This window comes from Brassica napus, chromosome C5 (genome assembly GCF_020379485.1).
Source record: "Brassica napus cultivar Da-Ae chromosome C5, Da-Ae, whole genome shotgun sequence".
NCBI lineage: Eukaryota > Viridiplantae > Streptophyta > Magnoliopsida > Brassicales > Brassicaceae > Brassica > Brassica napus.
In genome coordinates, this window is record NC_063448.1 from 47019809 (window position 1) to 47042450 (window position 22642).

Sequence of the window (22642 nt, forward strand, 5' to 3'; positions counted from 1 at the left end):
AGATCTTCAACGACTACTCGATATTGGAGAGATACGCGGATTTTCCGGGATGATAGGAAGCATTGATTGTATGCATTGGGAGTGGAAGAATTGTCCGACTGCATGGAAAGGTCAATATACATGTGGATCAGGAAAGCCAACCATTGTTTTAGAGGCTGTAGCTTCACAAGATCTCTGGATATGACATGCGTTTTTCGGACCTTCAGGTACATTAAACGATATCAATGTTCTTGATCGATCACCGGTTTTTGATGATATATTACAAGGCCGAGCTCCAAAAGTTAATTACATTGTCAACGGACACGAGTACCATTTGGCTTACTATCTCACAGATGGTATTTATCCAAAATGGGCTACTTTTGTCCAATCTATTCCACTTCCACAAGGTCCGAAAACATCCTTATTCGTTATACATCAAGAAGCTGTACGTAAAGATGTCGAGCGTGCTTTTGGGGTCTTGCAAGCTCGATTTGCCACAGTCAAAAATCCAGCTCTTTTGTGGGATAAAATAAAAATTGGAAAGATAATGAGAACATGTATCATTCTACATAATATGATCGTAGAAGACGAACGAGATGGGTACACTCAGTTTGATGTATCAGTTTTCGCACAACCGGACTCAAGCCGAAGTTCATAAGTGGATTTCACGTATTCTACAGATATGCCTTCAAATCTCGGCAATATGATGAGCATTCGGAATCGAATTCGTAATAGAACAATACATCAACAATTGAAAGCAGATTTGGTTGAGAATATATGACAAAAATTTGGAAGAAATCAAGATTTCAACTAATCGGCTTTTTCTCGTTTACGATTTGTATTTGAATTTTTCATATGTTTTAATGTCATTTATGTTACAAAAGTTTATATATGCTTTTATTTTAAATAATTCTACTAAAATAAAATAAAATTTAAGAACCCCTATGGGGTTCTCCCAAACTTGACAAATTTAAGAAATAATTATTTCCACTAACCAAAGTTCTAAACTTGACAAATCACCTTATTTACTCTTAATTTAATCATTAGACCCCATTAGAACCTCTAATGGATGGAGGTGGTCTAAGCCCTAACCCAAACCTCCCAGGAATTTGATCAATGGTCCGTAAGGTGTTCAGCTGTCCCACCAGAAGCTAAGAGAAGTCCCATTACCAACAATGCCTTCCAGAAAATTTGCAGGAACTATGTCTACACACGTTCATTTACTCATAATATCAAATATAAATTCATGACGAAGACATCCTTATGCGAAAGAGGACGTATCCTAGATTATAAACGATATTACTATTAATAAGAACGGTCGGGTAAATATTATATGAATGATAAGTACAGAAAATAATGAAAATAGTCAATAGCAATGTATTGATCAGAGAGGATAATTAGGTTTTAATAATTTTAGTGGAAAAGGCATGCTTGTTTTATACCGTGTGGTGCCATTACACAACAATCATTATTTTTTTGTCACCAAAGATAGAAACATCCCTCAAAGTATTTTTCGCCCATTAATCAGAATAAATGTCTTAAACTAAAAATAAAAAAATGCCTAAGAAAAAACCCATCTCTACCTCCAAAAACAAAACAAACGCAACGAAACACCCTAAATTTAAAAAGTCTATTTTCTTAAATTTAACCTCTTCCTTCACCAATATAATATCTTTCTCACAATCTCATTTCATAAAGAAAAAAAGAGTAAAAACCCAAAAAAAAAAGATGGATTGTAGAACAACAATGATACTTGTCCTAACCCTGATTTTAATGTCCGTATGGGGTTCAGACGCATCCGCAATGCAAACGACAAAGTTCGACGCACCGCTTCTGACTGAAAAAATCGCAACAAACAGATCGATAATTGTCGATATTGAAGGCAAAGGAGACTACACTTCGGTTCAAAAAGCCATTGATGCTGTCCCTGTTGGTAACTCTAATTGGATTATCGTCCATGTCCGTAAAGGAATCTACAAGTACGTATAGTTTTTTCGAGGTTTAACCTTTAATTTAGATTATTTCATATGCACAAAGCATGTTGTATAACATGCATATTAGCAGATATGTAACACCAAGTTATAGTAATCTTGAAAGATCACTAATGCAGCATTACTATTGTCATTATGAAATTTGATGTTATTTTACTTGTTTGGGGAAAAAGGGAGAGAGTGCACATTCCGGAGAACAAGCCGTTCATATTTATGAGAGGTAACGGAAGAGGAAAGACGGTCATCGAATCATCGCAAAGTTCGGTCGATAATGTTGCTTCAGCCACTTTCAAAGTCGAAGCTAACCACTTCGTTGCTTTTGGTATCACCATCAGGGTATGTCTAACACAATTGTAGATTTCAATTTTTTTAATCACGATAATGACAATCTATGATGAATATACAGAATGATGCACCGGTCGGAATGGCGTTCACGTCTGATAACCAATCCGTGGCAGCGTTTGTGGCTGCCGACAAAGTTGCGTTTTATCATTGTGCGTTCTTCAGCTTGCACAACACTTTGTTTGATAACAAAGGTAGACATTATTACCATCAGTGTTACATCCAAGGCTCTATCGACTTCATCTTCGGTCGTGCAACTTCCATTTTCAATGTATATTTTCCCCATTTACACAATCTCTCAAACATTTAGACTATACTAATAACACTGATTGTAATGATTGTTCTAGAACTGTGAGATATTTGTGATATCGGACAAGAGGGTGAAACCCTACGGGTCAATCACAGCACACCACAGGGAAAACGCAGAGGAAAATACTGGTTATGTTTTCATAAGAGGCAAAGTGTACGGAATCGATGAGGTTTACTTGGGAAGGGCCAAAGGACCGTACTCTCGGGTCATCTTTGCCAAGACTTACTTTTCCAAGACCGTTGTCCCTGACGGTTGGACCAACTGGAGCTACGACGGCTCAACCAAGTTAGTCTCTCATTATTATTTATTTTTCACCTATGTGGCAAAAGTATTATATATATTGTTCAAGTTTTATATACTAACACTCTTGACACTTTGATCAGGGACTTATACCACGCAGAGTATAAGTGTCATGGACCAGGTGCTGATAGGCAACGTAGATCAAGTTGGGCCAAAGAACTTACCAAACAAGAAGTTGAGTCTTTCTTGTCCATTGATTTCATTGATGGAACGGCATGGCTTCCTGTTTGGCTTCAGCAAAAGTCTTAGAGCTCCTTATGCTGTGCGTGTTTCGCGTTTGACTTTGGCGTTATGCGCATGCGTTTTGGTGTGGTTTGGAAAAAAGCACATGAAGAAAGAAGAACCCCACCTTTTCTTTGTTGGTATACTACTACTATACGAAAATAGATATCTCTTTTTGTTCTGATGCAATGTTTATAGAGTGATTGGAAAAACTCTCTTGTGTTTCAACACATTATGTAAGATTTTCCATTTTTTAACAATATATGTAACCTAAATTATAAATTATATCTTTCAATTACAAAATAGTCTTCCGAGTGATTAACTAACAAACCAACGAAAATGATTTGTAAATATTCGAAAAAGGTTTTACATTTTTTAGATATGATTATTGTTACAAAATAAATCACAAAAGATAAATGATATACTTTCTTCTCGTATGACTTGGTACATAAGTAACTATCCCAAGCTTAGTTCAAAGCCAAGAATAGATTTTGTATGAATATTTTAAGTACCAAGAAATTTAAAATCCACCGCCAAATCCACCACCGGCACCACCACCACCTCCGAATCCTCCTCCAGCTCCTCCACCGGTACCGCCACCAAACCCTCCGCCTGATCCTCCACCAAATCCCCCGCCTGCACCACCACCGTGACCCCCGCCTGCACCACCACCGAATCCTCCGCCAGCTCCTCCACCGGCACCACCACCAAATCCTCCGCCTGATCCTCCACCAAATCCTCCGCCTGATCCTCCACCAAATCCCCCGCCTGTACCACCACCGAATCCTCCGCCAGCTCCTCCACCAGCCCCTCCTCCGAATCCTCCGCCTGCACCACCACCAAATCCTCCTCCGGCCCCTCCACCTGCACCACCGCCAATACCTCCACCGTGTCCTCCTCCAACACCACCGCCAATACCTCCACCATGGCCTCCTCCTAGTCCTCCACCAGCACCACCTCCTAGACCACCACCGTGTCCTCCTCCAACACCACCGCCAATACCTCCACCATGGCCTCCTCCTAGTCCTCCACCAGCACCGCCTCCTGCACCACCTCCTATACCACCACCGTGTCCTCCTCCGACACCACCACCAATTCCTCCACCATGGCCTCCTCCAAGTCCTCCACCAGCACCACCTCCAGCGCCACCACCAATACCTCCACCGTGGCCTCCACCAATGCCACCTCCTAGACCGCCACCGTGGCCTCCTCCTACACCACCTCCTAGACCGCCACCGTGGCCTCCTCCTACACCACCTCCAAAACCTCCCCCAGCACCGGCACCTCCACCGCCACCAATGCCTCCTCCAAAACCTTTGCCGCCGCCAAAACCACCACCAAGTCCACCGCCACCGCCTCCTAACGTCTCCTTCTCAAATCTCCTACACTCTACAACCCCGATCGCCACCACTACAAGCATCAAAGCCAAAAACCCAAAAGACACTTTCCCCATATCTTTGATACGTTGTTCTAGTATCTTGCTAATGATCGCGTGATCAGTATACAATTGCTATATCTCACTTGACTAGTTTACTAACACTATATAGCACGCAGAGAGAGAGAGAGAGCATTTATGAGATATGGTTGAGAGAGAGAGAGGCCTTCTTCAACATCTTCTTCCTGCACCGCGTTTCGTTTCTGCATGTTCTCATGTCCCAATCACTCATGTTCATTTTTTGTACGATGCAATTAATGAGTGAACCCCAAGTTGCCTTTTTTTTATAGTAATCTCCTATTCCTATACATAACCTGTCATCTTTTATTTAGTTCCATGTTCTCCTACTTTACGATTTCAGTATATACAGCTTATAGCTAACATGCAAAAAATTCAAAACGAAGACTAGTTCCCATTCCCAAATAAAACTATAGAGACAGTGATGGAAAGGTGAGGATGTATTCAATTTTTGAGAAAATCGTACTCTCTTTCACATTTAGAGCTTCTCAACTACTTTGGATTTGGTAGCCACATTAACTACAAAGCCCCCACCATCATTTTCATTATTAATCTCTCTAGCAACTAGTACTAACAACTAAGTAGTGTTTTCTTGGAATATCTCACCCCTTATGCAGCCCTTATATGAATGAGAACAAGTATGATATAACTTGCTGTAAAAGTTTACAGTAATCTATTATCAATATGTACTAGTTAATTATCTGTAAAGAGTTATGGTAATTGACATTTTAATATGAGTTACAATTATAAAGGATGGGTCAACCAATATCACTCTTCTTCTTTTCATTCGTTTGCCTCTCTTGGAGTTATCAATATACACAGTGCAAACAAAAGAGGACATGTCTTGCAGATGACTCTATCCTCTTCTCTACTAATCTCACCGGAAACAAAAACTCTCTATCCTCTTCCAGTGTCGTTAGACTCGCTCAAACACACACACGCAAATACAACAAGGATACAAAGTCTCTCCTGCCAACTTATGGCATCATCAACATCATGTCGCCGCTGCCGCTAGCGGTTGACAAAGGGCGTTTCATAGGAACGGGGAGCCCGAGTATGATGAGGAAATAGGAGCGTTCTGACTCTCTGATGTACTGAACCTCGCCGTTCATGAGCTTTAGAATCCTTCTACATACGCTTAGACCTAACCCTTCAGGGATCGTCCACCTGCTGCTATGAAACATGTCTCGGACCAGCTCTGGAGGCAGACCTTCACCTGGGCACACCATTCTGAAATCGCAGAAAATCAAGACATAACAGAGAACCCCAAACATGCTAATCTGAAAACATCAATGTCTGCTAATTCTAGTCCTATGGTTCTGTAGAAGTTACCAATCTAGTCTAACCAAACCATAACTGCCATCTAAGTAAAGATCCAAAAACCAAACCATTCTATATCAAAACAGTCGATAATCAAAACAGAATGCCTAACTATGGTTAAAGATATGAGGATACAATAGCTGAAACAATGAAATAAGTACCTAAATTCTGTGCGGATAGCGTAGAATCCATCAGCCATTTGCTTCGGAACATGGCTTATATGGATCTCCACCCACTCATGGGACGGTGCATACCGGATTATACTCAGCAGAAACTCAGCTAGGAGCTGTTGAATCCTTGTCTGGTCTCCATAAACTTGTATTGATTTGATCTCTTCAGGAATGTCACGGATCAGCTGAACGCCTCTCTCCTTTAATAAGAACATCGCCTGGCTTACAATCGCGTTGATGACACTTCCGAGTAAAAACTCCGTTCTAACTAGCTCAAACGAACTGTTCAAATAGAGCAAACCAATATTTGGAATCTGGTCACATTCTGTCAAGTAATCAAAAATCATTTTATAGAAAATTCCAACTAAGCTTACCCGTCTTCAATTCTTTCAAGATCCATGTCACTGACAATCCTCGAGATCTGTTTCTCGCAAGAAACACTTGTTTCAAGAAGCTGTTTCTGATTTTCGTTCAAGTCTGTAGCTTCCAACAACGAGTTTGTGAAACGCAAACCGCTCAAAGGATTCTTTACCACCTGACAAATGTAAGCTAGCTCTTTCGCCTTCGTGAAACACTCTGTGTCCTGCCTTCGTTGAACTGTTAAAGCTTGCTGCAGCTCAGGACTCGGGATCTGCAAGAAACAGAAAGCCCCAATAACTTTCCCGTCGAAGCTTACACGCTTGTTTGCAGTCAATAGTGCCTGAACAAACTTCCCGTTGCGGTCAAAGAACGGGAAAGGGAACTTGTCCGTCTCTTGGCCACCGATTGCATTATGCAATACAATCATGAACTTGGTTAATGCATCAGGACCCTTTAGCCTGCAATAGCTCCCAAACACTTCCCCAACAAGCATTTTCCCAATCACTTCACTGCGAGACCAACCAGTGAGCTTTTCCAACGCGGTGTTCCACTCCAGGCAGCACGTGTTCTCGTCCGCCGCAAAGATTGGTGGAATCAGTGGGTTTGGGCTATGGACGATGGCTTTGTAGTCTCCTTGTATGTTGATGAACTTGTCCATTACGATTTTCTGACCAGTAACATCCTGTCCCACAAAACAGACGCCAACAATGTTGTTTGAGTAGTCCTTGCTCGAACATGCATTCACAACCACAAAAACCGCTTTCCCTTGTAGTTCAGGGCTGAAAGTTTTCAGCTTTATCTCCACATTCCTGTCCTCGTCCCCTGAAAAATGCATCAAAACAATCAAATAACCATACTGCAGATACAACATAGTTGGCGAACTGAATGTACCTCTGAGCGCACGAGAAATGAGCTTATCAACAGTTTCTTCATTCTCTTTGTATATTAGATCAGAAACCAGAGACTTCCCCATAGCTTCTTCAACCGAGAGACCGGACAACTCTGCAATCTTAGCGTTCCATCCATTGATACATCCTCCAGCATCCACAGCGAATATAGGCACAGTTGCTGTCTCGATGAGTCTAACCATCTCTCTTGCAACAGCACCTAACTCATCAATTCCCTGCTCTCCTGCCATACTGTAAGGCTGAACCGCACCATCTGCAGTTTTAGAGTTCATAGCTGCCTCGGATTCTTTAAAAGAGTCCCTTAGAATCAGCTGGAGCGAATGAATCGCATCCATTTCCGCAGTTTCCCATGGCTGACTCCGACTCTTAACAACTTCAAGAAAAGCCTTGAAAGACGAACGAGGATGCATCCGTTGCCCATCATCTTTGTCCTCTGGATGATGCTTAGCGCCTCCCCATTTGATTTCTTTAGCGGTGTGAGAACGAAACCAGAAAAGGAAATCTCTTTTTGTGATGTACGCAACCGCCATACCGCAGACAGCATCCCCTAACGCAGCTGCTCCGGGATAACCTGCGTCCCCTAAACTATCAGTGCTTAAACCAGTTGAATCAGCGTGATTCGCAAGCAACCACTCCACAACGTCTTTAATCTGAGCTTCCGTCGGAGCAACACCCAACGGGTAATAATTCCCGTGGTAAAGAAACGCTGCACCGTCACATTTCACCAAGTCCATGATACTAGGACTCTGCGTAACAATCCCAGCAGGCGAGTCACGCAGAAGCATATCGCACAACAGCGTCTGCGTCCTCAAAACGCGTTTCTCCGACATCTGCAAAGCTAACTGCAACTCCATGTTCAACTGTAAACCAAACGCCTGCATCAAAAACTCGCAAGCATACCTCAAAGGAAACGGTATGCATCGAGAAGATGTATGATGGCAAACGACTAAACCCCAAAGCCTCATCGAGCTTCTCCCACCAGCGACACTACTCCCATCTTCTTCACTCCCGTTTATTATAACCGCCATCGCTAACGACGCGATAGACCCCATGTTAGCCATATACTGAGAGTGACAACCGTGAGGAGCTCTCAAAGTAGAGCCAACCAAGCACATAGACTGAGTCAGCCTATCGTCTTGCACCACGAGAACCGGGGTCGCGTGGCAATCAACGATCATACGCACACGATTCTGCTTAAACAAGAACCGTGACGCTTGAGGAATATCAGTAGCTGGATAATGCAAACCAATGTAAGGCTCTAAATCCTCTCTCCTACTCTCCGCAACAACTTCTCCATGCTCGTCTTCGTGAAACTTGTACACCATCACACGGTCGTATCCAGTTAAGTCCCTCACACTCTCCACAACAGTGTCACAAAGTAGCTTAATATCTCCACCGGGGAGAGACTGTAACTGCGAGATAGCGCGAACGGCAAGCTTCTGAGACTGAACCGCTCCGGCGATCGAAAGCGCTGGATCTTCACTCCTAGCCGGCTCCAAATCGATCACAACACCAACGTCGATCCTGTGCAGAATAGCGTAAAACGGCTTGCCAGTGTACTTGGAGTGGATCCAAACGGGATTCAGAAGCGTGATCTCACGCGCCGCGAAGGCGCGTTCGAGGAGGATCGAGCTGGAGGAGGTGAAGAGGGAGCGGACGTCGGTTCCCATGGCGAGAATCTCGGGCCTCTCGAGGCTGGGGACGGACTGAGGCGTGAGGCCGAGCATTTCCCGCGCGTTCTCGCTGAAGCCGATGATGGTGAAGGTGGACTCGTCGACGGCGATCATGCATCCGAACGGCTGGATGTAGCCGCCGCGCTGGATCCTGGAGAGGTAGGCCGTGATCTGCTGCTCGGGGACCGAGGATCCGTACGTCGTCGTTTTGAGGGATTGTGAGTAGTCGAAGGATCTTCCGGACTCGCCGGATTGTTCGAAGACGGCGTGGAGTCTGGCGTCGACTGTGTACTGCTGAATAGCTTTGCTCATTGATTCCGTTTGTGGCGGTTGGTTCTGCGGCCTGAGAGACTTCGTCCCTGAGGATTGAGCTTGTTCTCTCCGGTGAGTTGACGAGGATTCTTCTCCGCCTCCGCCGCGGCCACTCCCACCGCTTCCCCCGCCGCCGCCGACTCCGGAAACCATGAGTTGTTTTTTTGTGTGGAATTAGATGAATTTCTCTGAGATTACGTCAGATTATATCAAAAGGGAGTGAGCTTTTATATATATTATGCTGAAAATTGAAACCGAGAGATTCTTGGTGGACTCCAAAGCAAGATTCTGTAAGAGTTTGCGATTTTCTCGAGAAAAGAATGGTGAGATTTCGAGGGAACTAGCGATCGGAGAAAAAAATAAATATCAAAAGGTAGAAATTGGGCTACGGAAACCAATTAAATGAAGCAGAAGGCAATTGTGTGTTTGTGATGGAAAGAGAGAGAAGAGTCTCTTTGTCATCTTCTCCATCTTTCTTTTCTTTTTTTTTTTTTTTTTGCTGATGAAATTGCTTCGACTGTAATTTTTTTTTTTTTTTTTTTACTAACCTGTTGTGGTTGTTGAAATCACCGCATAACTTTACTATTTATCAATTTAACCCGAAACTTTGTTTTCCTTTTGTGGTGGAAAGATCCAAGAGGCTGGCCCAATATCACGTGGGCTATGCTTTATTCTCTCTAGTGCGCGCACGTGGCCCCTGGGCCCCTGGAGGGGGAGAGTGGTATCGAATTCAAATCGTACTTTTTTGGTTCCTTTGTCTGGTTTCAAATCGCTGCAAAGTCTAAATCCTATGAAACGTAAACGTAATCGAAAAAAAGTTGAATGGTGGTTATCGATTCTCATTATTTTCTTAGGATATCATGATCATCTTTTTTACAAAACATGTTGACAATTATGAAAGAAAAGATATCAAAGCTAGCTGGTCGTGAATATAATGTTGATGGTTGTGAGTTAGGTATATTGTGAGGTCTCCCAATTAGTAAAACAACCACTAGAATGAGATTAGAAAAGATGACTTTTCACAAAAGTATTGGAATGGTTTATCACCGTGATGGCCTAAATCTAGCAGTTCGATGAAAATGCACTGCAAGTTTGCAGTATATTTCTTGTTGGTATGAGCTATACTATACGTTGACTGAACCAAAAATATACCATATACTGTATATTAGTTGTTTGGGATTAGCGCTCACACAAATAAATCACAAAATTTATTATACGCACGTCTCGACTACCCGCTGAATCTAAAGCAGTAGGAACTAGGAGTAATATTGATCCACTTTGATACCTTGCATTAAAATGTATAATCCGTAGCATTGTATATATTATATATCCAGTTATATTTTATCACACAACCAGAGTAGTCATCTTTTTTTTTTGTATAATACTAGAGTAGTCATCTTAGTGACTTTAGAAACTTGTTTGAACTCAACTTTAGTCTAAACTTTATCTTTTACTATCCGAATTAAAAAAATGTCCTCTGGAGAGAATCCCTGGCTCTCCCCGTCTGGTCTAGCTTCCGTCCTGAATCCGTCGTCGTCTACTCCTGGTGGATCTCCTCCCCTCAAGCCCCTTGACCCCCCTGACCCCCATCCCTTGGCCTTTGGTGACTTTCCCCCCCCCCTTTCCTCTTCCCCTGCTAAATCTTCATCTCCTATCACTATTCATTCCACTGTTCACCCTCAAACCTTTTTTCGATCTACTATTTTGCCAGCCAAAGATCAAACATCTACTACCACAAATCTTCCTTTTGGCTCTGATGTTACCATGGAAGATTCTGTGGATCTCACCAAAACTATTTCTAGATCTGAAACTATGGCAGTCTTAAAAACTGTTGGACCCCTTCTCATTGTTCTTCCCCCCAAGCACTCCTCCCCCCTCCTTACTAACCATGCCTCTGCTCCACCTCGTAGCTTCACTTCCTCCTCTCTCCCTCCCCCTCCGTTGATGCCTTCCCTCCCACCTGTCCCTCCACGCTCTACTGAAGCTATGCGCCCCGCTATTCCTTCAGCCTCCACAGAAACCCAGAACCCCGACCCTCCTACTAACCAAACTAAAAAGACTAATACCCACTCTAAACCCCTACCTCATCAATCCCAAACCTATGCTGCAAAAGCAAAACTTCTTTCTGATCGTTCCCTAAAGCGGTTGGCTCCTACTACCCTCTCCTCTGATGGCAAGCCTCGAGTCCATATCCCTGATGTAGTCTTCGAAAGAGGCGCTGCTCTGCATAAAGAATATGTTGTTGGGTCATTTTTAGGTAAAATGCCTGATTATGGTTCTATACAAAGTGTTCTAAACTACATGTGGGGTAAAGGCTCAAAGCTTGAAATTCATCTCCAACCTTTGAAGCACTCCATGTTAGTAAGAGTTCCAAATGACTACATTAGAACAAAAATATTGGAAAAAAAACTTTGGTATGTGGATACCTCAATGTTCTATGTCTCGCAATGGGGCAGCAATGCATCAGAAGCCTACCCGGAAATAGCCTCAATTCCACTCTGGGCTCACCTCCGTGGCATTCCTTTTGATCTGCGCACAAAAGAAGGTCTAAGTCATGCTGCAGGGTTAGTTGGAGAACCCATAGAGACGGATGACTACACCAAAAATGTCTCAAGCTTGAACATAGCGCATGTAAAAGTTGAGGCTGACCTTACCAAGTTACTTCCTTCTGAAGGTGAACTAGTAAGAGAAAGTGGCGAGATCATTACTGTGGGAATTGATTATCCTTGGGTGCCTCCTTCATGTACTCACTGTCGCCGTATTGGGCACATAACAAAGAACTGTATCTACCCCCCTGCGAAGGATGAAGCTCCCACTGAGGATAATGGTGGTGCACCTCCACCTGCTCCTATTCCACCTGCTCCAGTTCCATCTGTTAACCTACGGGGTTATTCTTCAAATGTGACGATGGAGCCTCATACTACAGAAGGAGATAATCCAGTTGAAGCGGTACTCATATCAGCCAATCCTACAGCTGCTACTTCTCCTCAGCTAGATAGTGACTCTCAAGCAGCTGTCGACTACATAACTGATACTCTTCTCCCCTTCTCTGATAATGTGATGCCCACTGTTCCTGGTACAATTGCGTTAAATAATCCCCCTGCCCTGCCTTTCACGTTTTCTACCCTCCCTCCTATCTCCTTACCCTCCAACTCACCTTTATTACCTGTCCATACCCTTTCCTCCTCCACTCCTCCCCCTTCACCTCCATCCTCTCCCCTCCCTCAAAGCCTCCCTACCCTCTCCTTCACCTCTGACCCTGTCCCTGCCTCTTTTGTTGTCAGTCTTGCAGCTGTGCACGCGCCCTTATCCAACTCTTTTATAGCCAAAAAGCAAGCCGCCTCTTTTAACTCCCCTCTTATTTCCCTCCCCCTTCTTTTTTTGATAAGTCTTCTGCTTCTTGGAAGGCTTCAACCACCCAAATAATATCCCCCTCCATACCCCCTTCGTCCCTTACCACCTCAAACCCATTTTTTTCCTTAGCTCTCATTAACCCTGAGGACTCCATCTCTGCTGGTACTCCTCCTCAACCCTCCCTATAAGTACTAAACTATCTTTTTGGAATGTCCGTGGCATTAATGATCCGGACAAGCACTCGCCATTTAGTCAATGGCTGACATCTCAACATCTCATTTTTGGTGCACTTTTGGAAACACACATCAAGGAACAAAATTTGGCTTCTCTAATGCAAAAACTATGCCCGGGTTGGAGTTTCGCTTCTAATCATGCCTCTGATGAAGATGGACGTATTATCATCATTTGGAAACACCCTGCTGTCATAAATCTTTTATACCAAACCCGTCAAACCCTTACTTGCGAAGTCACGATAAGCTCTTCTCTGAAGTTTGTATATACAGCGGTGTACGCAGCTAATACGGTTGCAGAACGAACAGATCTCTGGATGGACCTCCTAACAACCCATCAAACTCTCTCTCTAGATGCTGTTCCATGGGCGGTGGGAGGGGATTTTAATCAAATCCTTCACCCATCTGAACACTCCTCTACCTCAGCAGCCGCCTTCACTCCTCCTATGATTGATTTTGCTGACTGCCTCTTGCAAGTGGGCTTGTTTGATCTGCGCTTTCAAGGGCCTTTAAACACTTGGTCAAACAAATGTCCCACTCAACCTATTGCGAAGAAACTTGATAGGCAACTGGTAAATCAACCTTGGATCTCCACCTTTCCCCACAGCCTAGCTAATTTCCATTCCCCCAACATCTCAGACCACTCCCCTTGCATCCTCGATCTAGCCTCCCCTTTACCCATAGCTGGTACCAAACCCTTCAAGTTTTTCAACTACCTTACCAAACACCCAAAATTTGTGCCTACTGTGGAGGACTTCTGGATTCAGGCCGATAGCATTGCTTCCACTCTCGGAGAGCTATGCTAGAAGCTGAAACAAATAAAACGAGTGCTCAAAGATTTAAATTTTGTAAATTTCTCTAAAATTCAGGAGAGAGTGATTATAGCTAATAGTTTGTTGCAACTTGTGCAGGCAGAAGCTCTTCAGTCACCTACTATTTTGTTGTTTGAAAAGGAGAAAGAGCTCCATGATAAATGGGAATTTCTCAGGGCCATTGAGGAGGCGTATTTCAGGCAAAAATCGCGTATTAATTGGCTAAGTGAAGGAGATTTAATTACCTCTTACTTTCATCGGATATGGAAGGTCCGTTCTGCGGTTAATGCCATCAGATCCTTTATTCTGCCAAATGGTACACTGATCAGAGACCCTGTTGCTATGGGTGAGCTTGCAATCTCACACTTTAAGAGTATTCTAGCACCAGACGTCCTTCCGATCACGATCTCCACTCCCCAATGGTTTGCTTCTATTCTGACATTCCGTATCTTTCCTGAACAAACCGCCACTATGTCTGCTTTGCCATCACCAGAAACAATCACCAAGACCCTCCTCAGACTCAACCCAAATAAGGCTCCAGGTCCCGATGGTCTCACCTCTGGCTTCTTTAAAGCTTCTTGGGCAATCATTGGCCATGAAGTCCTCTCCTCCATTGGTGCTTTTTTCTCAACTGGTTTCCTGCCTGCAGTTGTAAATTCCACCATCCTCTCCCTTGTCCCCAAGCATCCGGGTGCCTCAGCCGTTACTGACTACCGCCCTATCTCCTGCTGCTCCACCTTATACAAAGCCATCTCAAAAATACTTGTTGCCAAGCTTAAGCCCATTCTTTCAGAACTTATCCTTCCCAACCAAACTGCTTTTGTGCAAGGCCGTCTTCTTGTTGAAAATACAATCTTAGCCACTGAGGTAGTAGATGGCTACCACAAGCAGTTTGGTCCTCCCCGACTCACCTTGAAAGTTGATATAGCAAAAGCGTTTGATATTCTAAATTGGGACTTCCTTTTCATCTGCTTGAGCACTCTACAGATCCCGCCAATCTTCATTCACTGGTTGAAAACTTGTGTATGCACTCCATCTTACACAATCAGTTACAATGGGGCTGTGCAAGGATTTTTCAAAGGGCGTCGTGGACTTAGGCAAGGTGACCCTCTCTCTCCTTACCTATTTGTTGTTGCTATGAACTGTCTCTCTCAGCTTTTGAACAGAGGTGCAGAGGAAGGGAAATTCGGCTATCATGCTAAATGCTCATCCTCAAAGCTCACTCATCTTTGCTTCGCCGACGACCTCCTTATATTCACGGACGGCAAACTGAGCTCTGTCCAAGCAATTCTAGCTATTTTGGATGAGTTTGCTGCGCATTATGGCCTTAAGATCAGCCTCCAAAAAACCTTGTTTGTGTCTTGTGGAGTCCCTCAGGATCAAGTTGACATTATTGCCCAGTCGTGTCAGCTATCTGTTGCCACTCTCCCTGTCCGTTATCTAGGCGTCCCCCTCCTGTCTCAGAAGCTATCTATGCACCATTGCACCCCGCTGATCCAACTCATCAAGAGCAAAGTAAACTCCTGGAGTGCGCGCACCTTGTCATATGCAGGAAGACTCTTACTGCTGAATACGATTATCAATGGCATCACTAATTTTTGGACCTCAACCTTCATTTTACCCAAAGCCTGCATCACAAAGATCGACTCCCTCTGTAGCTCTTTCCTTTGGCATGGCTCGTCTAAAGCTGGCCATTCAGCAAAGGTAGCTTGGGAAACTGTAACGCTCTCAAAGGATGAAGGAGGATTGGGCTGTAGAGATCTAAGAGCCTGGAACAAAGCCTGCACACTAAAACTCATCTGGCTTCTCTTTAAATCCTCAGGCTCCATATGGGTTGTGTGGTTCATCGAAGAAATCCTTCGAGGTGATCTCTCTAGATTCTGGGTAATAAAACCGAAGCAGCGTTTCCCATGGCTGGTCAAAAAACTGCTTGGTCTTAGGAATTTAACTTTCAACTGGATCCATGTCAGAGTGGGCTTCGGAGTCTCTGTGCGATTCTGGTCTGATAACTGGTCTCATCTGGGTGCTATTTCAGCGTTCTTGTCACCCTCTATCTCCAACTCAATGGGCATTCCTCAAGTTGCTTCCCTCCAAGACATCTACCAGAATGGAACGTGGCGAGTTAGACCTGCAAGATCCGATAAGCAGGTTACGGTTCAAGCATTACTTTCATCTCTCACTTTGACGACAGAGCCGGATTCTATAATTTGGAGTGTAGACAATACAGTTTGGAAAAAATATAGCACTGGTGGAATTTACAGATTACTCAAGAATCATGGCAACAAAGTACCTTGGAACCACATCATTTGGAGTAAAGGCGGAATCCCAAAGCACAACTTCATGGCGTGGCTAGCTACTCTCAATCGCCTCCCAACTAAAGATCGGCTCCTACAATGGGGTCTGAATGTGGACCCAAATTGCCTGCTTTGCTCCACTACAGCTGAATCGCGTGATCACCTCATCCTCGAATGCTCTTACTCTGCCTCTCTCTGCCATAGATTCTCCATGCGCCTTGGTCTAACCATGCCGTTGTCTTGGGGTTTGATGATCTCGGCGTTACTATCACTCACGGGGCCAGTGTGGTATAAGAGATTATGTTGCTTGGTTTGGAAGCTTGCGATCTACTCTCTCTGGGTTGAGAGGAATTCGAGACTCCATCGTCAAAACTACCGTTCGGTAGACTCCTTAGCTGCGACAATGGATCGAACTATTAGGAACAGAATCAACAGCCTTCGTGATGCAAATCCTGTTGCAGCTTCTACCATGTATCAATTCTGGGTTCAATCCTCCACCTAGATTGCATCACTGGAAGGTAATAGAAAGCGACTATTCAGTAACGTAACCCCGTTTTTGGTCTTATTTTGTAACTTGATGTGTTGTTCACTGGGCTGTAGCCCATAACACTAAGGCTTGGCTAGCCTGTTTTATTTTTTTCTCATGCTTTAAATAGAAAAAAAGTTGAAAAAAAAAAAAAAAAAAAAAAAAACTTTAGTCTAAACATTCACAAGATTGAATTATATACCACTCCATACTATTGCGACGTGCATCGTTATATGCAAACTTAAGTGTTTTATTTACTCGTACATTAAACAAAAATCATAAATAATATAGAACGAGGATAAAAACTGTGTTTTATGATTTGGGGGAATTTGGTTTCTCATGAAGATCATGTATATGTAAACATCTATACACGACGAATGGTTCCTTGGAAGTTTTGCCTCGGAATAAATGTTTGGTCTTGTTAATGTGGGTGTACCAGGCTTCTTCGGTAGCTGTCTGTTTCGTGTTTGTGGATGTTTATGATATCTATCTCGAGCTGTTCTTGGTCGAGTCAATCATAAAAAACGGATCAGCGGAGAGGCCAAAATTACTGGCTTTTTACTTTCGTTTTACTGTGGTTCTTCCCTTTGCGGCAAGCGTTGGTGCGGATTAGTTGAGACCTCCGAAGAACGGCTTCTGCCTGTTATGTCTGTCACTGTGTCGTGTTTATAGGTTTTTAATTTTTATTTTCTATGTCTTTTTGTTGTCATTATACTTCTGTCAAAAACTAAAAAATCCACTAGACTATATTTGCGAAGTGATTTTGCCACATGTTATCTCTACAATCAATTTCACAAAACAAATATGACATGGTTACTAAAATTGATGACATGGCTTCCGGGAAAATATGACATGGATAATTTCATTTAGTGTTGATTTATATTTTTGGCAAACTTATTAGAATATGGTAATAATTCATATATTACATTTAATATTGATATCTTTTTATGGTAAACTTTTTTAAAATATGGTAATAGCTTATACATTATCTATAAAATAAATATATTCATAGATAACATTTCAAATTTTGAAATATTATTATTTTTGTATAATTATACAATTTGTATTACTAAAACTTTCAAAACTTTTTACAATTTTTAAAAAATTTAAATATCTAATCGTAAGATTATTAGTTTCTTATATATCAACAAATTTTGTAAATATTGTTTAGGCTAAATTTTTTATAATTATACAATTTTATATCATTTTTATTAGTTTTATACAAATTGATTTAATACATATCAAATATATATTAAATATTAGTAAGAAAATAGTAAAATGTATAATATTTAATAAAATTTAATTTTAAATATAAGTTAGGTTTAAAAAAATTGCTTACTGCACATGGTGCAGGAAAACACCTATTGGGTAATAATAATCTTTATATTTTTACCCCCAAAAAATGTATACACGACGAAAACTAGCTTTTCCTTAACAAACGGTGAGCATGCATATATATAAAGCTGTTAAAAGATTTGTAGAAAACTCAAACCTTTGTACTCTTGTTCTAATGTAAACCAGCTGAACCATAACATACAAAATAATGAAACCAGATAGCTCATGGCTGAACAAAATCTTCTTCTTTTTTGTTTCCTGAACAAAATCTTAAAAGTCGTAGGGATGAATTTTGATTATTCGGTGATAGTGCAACCCATATATATTTAACGTATAATTTATATTTCTTCAAAAAGGAACAAAGTGTTTAATAAATTTTGTATTTTGAAACAGAAATTTTAACCAAAGAACATAAACGTAAAAATTTTAACCAAAGAACATAAACATAAACATAAAAAATTTTAATCTGCCGTTCAAAAAAGAAAAGAATATTAAGGGTCAATTACAAAAATGCATTACGGGCCGCGTCGCGATTTCACGTTAAGTCACTGCTATTGTCACTCGTTGTTATTGAATTATTTTTCCATTTGTTCGCTTTCGAGCTCTAATCATATACTAATAAGTAATAACCGACCTTTTTTGCATAAAAGTTCGTAACCGACCATTGTGTTGAACATTATGACACAAAACATTCAAGCATGAGCACAAAAATGTTCAACTTACTGCACCCACGTACTGGGCCGGCTCAATACCGTTAAAGGCCTTAGGACAAAAAATATTTTTTTTATCTTTTAAAATTTATATGTAAATAATGTTTAAAATGTTTTTAATTTGTAATGAAAATAAAACTATATACATTTATTTATTATATTTATAATTTTTTATATATAAAAATATAGATTTATAAAAAAATTAGATCCCTTAATTAGTATTATATGGAGGGACACGGGCTTGGACCCGGAGCGGTCGCACCGCTTGTCCCCTAATGACCCGGCCCTGCCCATGTAAGTAAAATTTCAGTTTTAAAAATTTATGACTAGTATGCCTGGGACGGATCGGGTATCCAGATATTTTTAAGGTATCCAGATCCGGATCCTTATTCAGCGAATCCATAATTTTACTATCCTTATCCGGATCCGGAGTTCTCGGATATCCGGGTGTCGAATATCCTTCTAAAAATTGTAATATCCTTAAAATAAATAAAAATAAAACTTACGGATCCGGATATCCGGACTTAAAAATCAAGATATCCGAATCCGGATTTGACGGATCCAACATTTTACTATCCGGATCCAGATTCGGCCCCTCCGGATATCCGGATTTTCGGATCGGATTTGGATCGAATCCTGATATCATAAAAATCCCAGAGGCCTAATGACCGGTGCATGTGATCGTTTTGATGCATGGGGAAAATAAGAAGAAAAGAAAAACATAAAAAAAAAAGTGAAGGTTCTGTGGACGCTTGACCTCTTGTTTTGGTCTGATTTCTGACGAGATATGATTGGATAACAACAAACATAAACATGCATCTAATCGCACTGGAGTATACTCTTCTTTCCGCTAAGAATCCCCTTCAGAACTCAAAACCAATAATATATCACCACGTGGCAAATGAAATCCAGTTCAGCTAAGCCATCCAAAAAGCTACCAACGTGGCGGGATACGGAACCAGTAGTATCCTCAACCCAGAATGACCAAATAACCCTTCACTAGATATCTCTGGTTTCAAAATTACATAAAATCTGGAATTAACGTAGGGGTAACATCGTAATTTAAAAACCATCATTCTTCGCCTTGTCCGAACCTGTCTAGCGTTCTCCCTCTCCTCTCCACGAACGCTCACAACAGTTTTATCAGTTAAAGCTTTTCTTCTTAAAACAATGCACTTCCTGGTGCCGACTTCTTCATCTTCTTCTCCTTCTCCGGCCAACACTTCTTCCTTCTCTACCTTATTCCTCGCTCCGGAGAGTCTCTGTAAACCACCGGCGAAAATCCAAATCGGAATCCATGGAATCTCCGGCCACTCATCAAAGAACACGTCTTTATGTGCGGTTGTCGACAGGTCTTCTTCAAATGTATCATCGCGAAAGGAATCTCCGGATGAGGAAGTACTAGTAGTTCGACGGCCGTTGCTGGAAAATTCTGGCGAAGACGAAGGAGACAAAACGTATCCAGCGAAGATCGATGCTGGTCTGAGTAAGATAGCGAAGAAGATGCCGATATTCGAGCCGGAGAGATCGGAGTCTTCTTCGTCCTCCTCAGCTGCCGCTGTTGCGAGGGCTCAAGAGAAGCCTCTTGCAGTGAACCTCGACTTATCTCTGTACAGAGCTAAGTTTCTCGCGAGGAGTTTCAGATACAAAGACGCTGAGAAGATTCTTGAGAAGGTAGCCATCTTGCTTGTTGTAATAAAAATCAAATTTGTAATGATTCTTATGCTATCTTGTTTGGTCTTAAAAGTGTATAGCTTACTGGCCGGAGGATGGGAGACCATACGTGGCGTTAGGGAAGATACTGACCAAACAAACCAAGTTGTCGGAAGCAAGAATCGTGTACGAGAAAGGGTGTCAAGCTACGCAAGGAGAGAATGCATACATTTGGCAGGTTGGTGCTATACCATGAAAGCAACTTTATGTTTCTCATCATAACATGTACCAACAATACTATGTTGTTAATTTGGAACACAGTGTTGGGCTGTCCTGGAGAACAGATTGGGGAATGTAAGAAGAGCTAGAGAGTTGTTTGATGCAGCTACTGTAGCTGACAAGAAGCATGTAGCGGCTTGGCACGGATGGGCGAACTTGGAGATAAAACAAGGGAATATTAGTAAAGCGAGGAATCTTCTCGCCAAAGGTCTCAAGTTTTGCGGACGGAACGAGTATATCTACCAGACACTTGCCTTGTTGGAGGCTAAAGCTGGTAGGTATGAGCAGGCGAGGTACCTGTTCAAGCAGGCCACCATATCCAATTCCAAGAGCTGCGCTAGTTGGTTGGTAAGTTGTTTTTTTGCACCTATCAAACATGTTTAGGACTATGCCGTTTCAAAACTATGTTTGCTCCACTGTCTGTGAACAGGCGTGGGCACAGTTGGAGATACAGCAGGAGAAATTCCCAGCTGCTAGAAAGCTTTTTGAGGTAAGAACTGTGGAGGCGTGAGTGATTGTTAAGCCATTGCTTCATGATCTGAAAATGTTTTTCTTTTTTTTTTTAATAGAAAGCTGTTCAGGCAAGTCCCAAGAATAGGTTTGCGTGGCACGTGTGGGGGGTGTTTGAAGCTGGGATAGGTAATGTTGAGCGTGGAAGAAAGCTACTGAAGATAGGTCATGTGCTGAATCCTAGAGACCCTGTTCTTCTTCAGTCCCTTGGGTTACTGGAGTATAAACACTCATCTGCTAATCTTGCTCGGGCTTTACTGAGGAGAGCATCAGAGCTTGATCCTAGACATCAACCTGTTTGGATTGTAAGTATACAATATTCAATCTGGTTGTTACATAACATGACATCTGCTCAAATGAAAAGATTTAGTTTCTGTTTCACAGATTTTTACTCCATTTTTAGTGAAAGTTGTTAAGAAAGTTAAACCATTTTTTAATTTTACTCCATTTTTAATGATTTTAAGTTCTAAAGAAAGTTTAACCATTTTTTTATAATTTTTACTCAGTTTCTAGTGATCTTAAGTTCTTTATAAGAGTGTGTATGGAAGAGACAATGATTGGTGAAAGTGTATACTGGTTTAGGCATGGGGTTGGATGGAATGGAAAGAAGGAAACACAACAACAGCTAGAGAACTTTACCAAAGAGCTCTCTCCATTGATGCATCTACCGAAAGTGCCGCTCGTTGTCTACAGGTAAACATTCTAATAACAAGGGACTGAGACCTATCAACCAAATGCTTGTCGGAGTAATAAATTAGCCTTCAAGATTTGCTGAAAAAAATTATTTGTGTTTATAGGCGTGGGGAGTTCTAGAGCAGAGAGCAGGGAACCTATCAGCAGCAAGAAGATTGTTCAGGTCATCACTGAACATAAACTCACAAAGCTACGTTACATGGATGACATGGGCACAGCTCGAGGAAGACCAAGGAGATGCGGACCGTGCTGAGGAGATCCGTAACCTCTATTTCCAACAAGTAATCTCTTTTTTTTTACACATCATTCGATCTTCCTAGTAGAGTTATTATTATTCATCATGTTGATATGGCTTTTTCTTCTTTCAATGCAAAAACAGCGGACAGAGGTGGTTGATGATGCTACGTGGGTCACGGGGTTCTTGGACATAATTGACCCGGCTTTAGACACTGTTAAAAGGCTATTGAACTTTGGTCAGAACAGTGATAACAACAACAGCCGGTTAAATGATACGCTTAAGTACATGGGTGGAGCTAAGGATGGTCAATCTAGTCAGGTAGCTGGAAGCTCTGTGGGAGGACGTGAGGATACTGAAACTGGGAGTGGGTTTAACTTAGATGCGTTTTTGCGTGAGAAGCTGTCGTTGGATCCGTCGAAAATAGAGGTTAATCTTGATTCTCAGAGGCTAGGGAGATTCATTAGAGGGAGAACAAGTGGTGCTTGAAAAGAACAATACATAGAGATTTATTTTGGGGGGGGGGGACTGTAAAGATGAAGAAGGCTCTATGTGTAATTGAACAACAATTGTCTATTTCAATTTTAATTTTATAATATTCTGATAACAAGATTCAATACCAATGCCATAACATCAAACACTAGATTATCAACACAGCGTGGTTAAAGCCT

General features: G+C 42.0%; 4 protein-coding genes across 4 annotated transcripts; 2 read left to right on the forward strand and 2 right to left on the reverse strand.

Annotated features, from left to right (window-relative positions):
- The first annotated feature begins 1583 nt into the window (after window positions 1–1583).
- On the forward strand, window positions 1584–3670 carry LOC106400403 (probable pectinesterase 67). The gene is made up of 5 exons (XM_013840768.3): window positions 1584–1958; window positions 2144–2306; window positions 2377–2583; window positions 2660–2907; window positions 3006–3670. The coding sequence occupies exons 1-5, from the start codon at window positions 1708–1710 to the stop codon at window positions 3169–3171; spliced, it is 1035 nt and encodes a 344-aa protein (XP_013696222.2). The 5' UTR covers window positions 1584–1707; the 3' UTR covers window positions 3172–3670.
- LOC125587636 (glycine-rich cell wall structural protein-like) lies at window positions 3463–4796 on the reverse strand. The gene has a single exon (XM_048758480.1). It carries the CDS (start codon window positions 4595–4597, stop codon window positions 3665–3667), a length of 933 nt encoding a protein of 310 aa, XP_048614437.1. The 5' UTR covers window positions 4598–4796; the 3' UTR covers window positions 3463–3664.
- Window positions 4797–5349: 553 nt separating this feature from the next.
- Window positions 5350–9816, reverse strand: LOC106400775 (phytochrome B-like). The gene is made up of 4 exons (XM_022703334.2): window positions 7339–9816; window positions 6462–7269; window positions 6079–6369; window positions 5350–5827 (listed from the first exon to the last, which is right to left on the reverse strand). The coding sequence occupies exons 1-4, from the start codon at window positions 9491–9493 to the stop codon at window positions 5575–5577; spliced, it is 3507 nt and encodes a 1168-aa protein (XP_022559055.2). The 5' UTR covers window positions 9494–9816; the 3' UTR covers window positions 5350–5574.
- A 9847-nt stretch (window positions 9817–19663) lies between these two features.
- Window positions 19664–22588, forward strand: LOC106401504 (protein high chlorophyll fluorescent 107-like). The gene is made up of 8 exons (XM_013842037.3): window positions 19664–20275; window positions 20349–20492; window positions 20576–20881; window positions 20964–21023; window positions 21103–21348; window positions 21626–21736; window positions 21841–22017; window positions 22116–22588. The coding sequence occupies exons 1-8, from the start codon at window positions 19772–19774 to the stop codon at window positions 22458–22460; spliced, it is 1893 nt and encodes a 630-aa protein (XP_013697491.2). The 5' UTR covers window positions 19664–19771; the 3' UTR covers window positions 22461–22588.
- The last annotated feature ends 54 nt before the right edge of the window (window positions 22589–22642 follow it).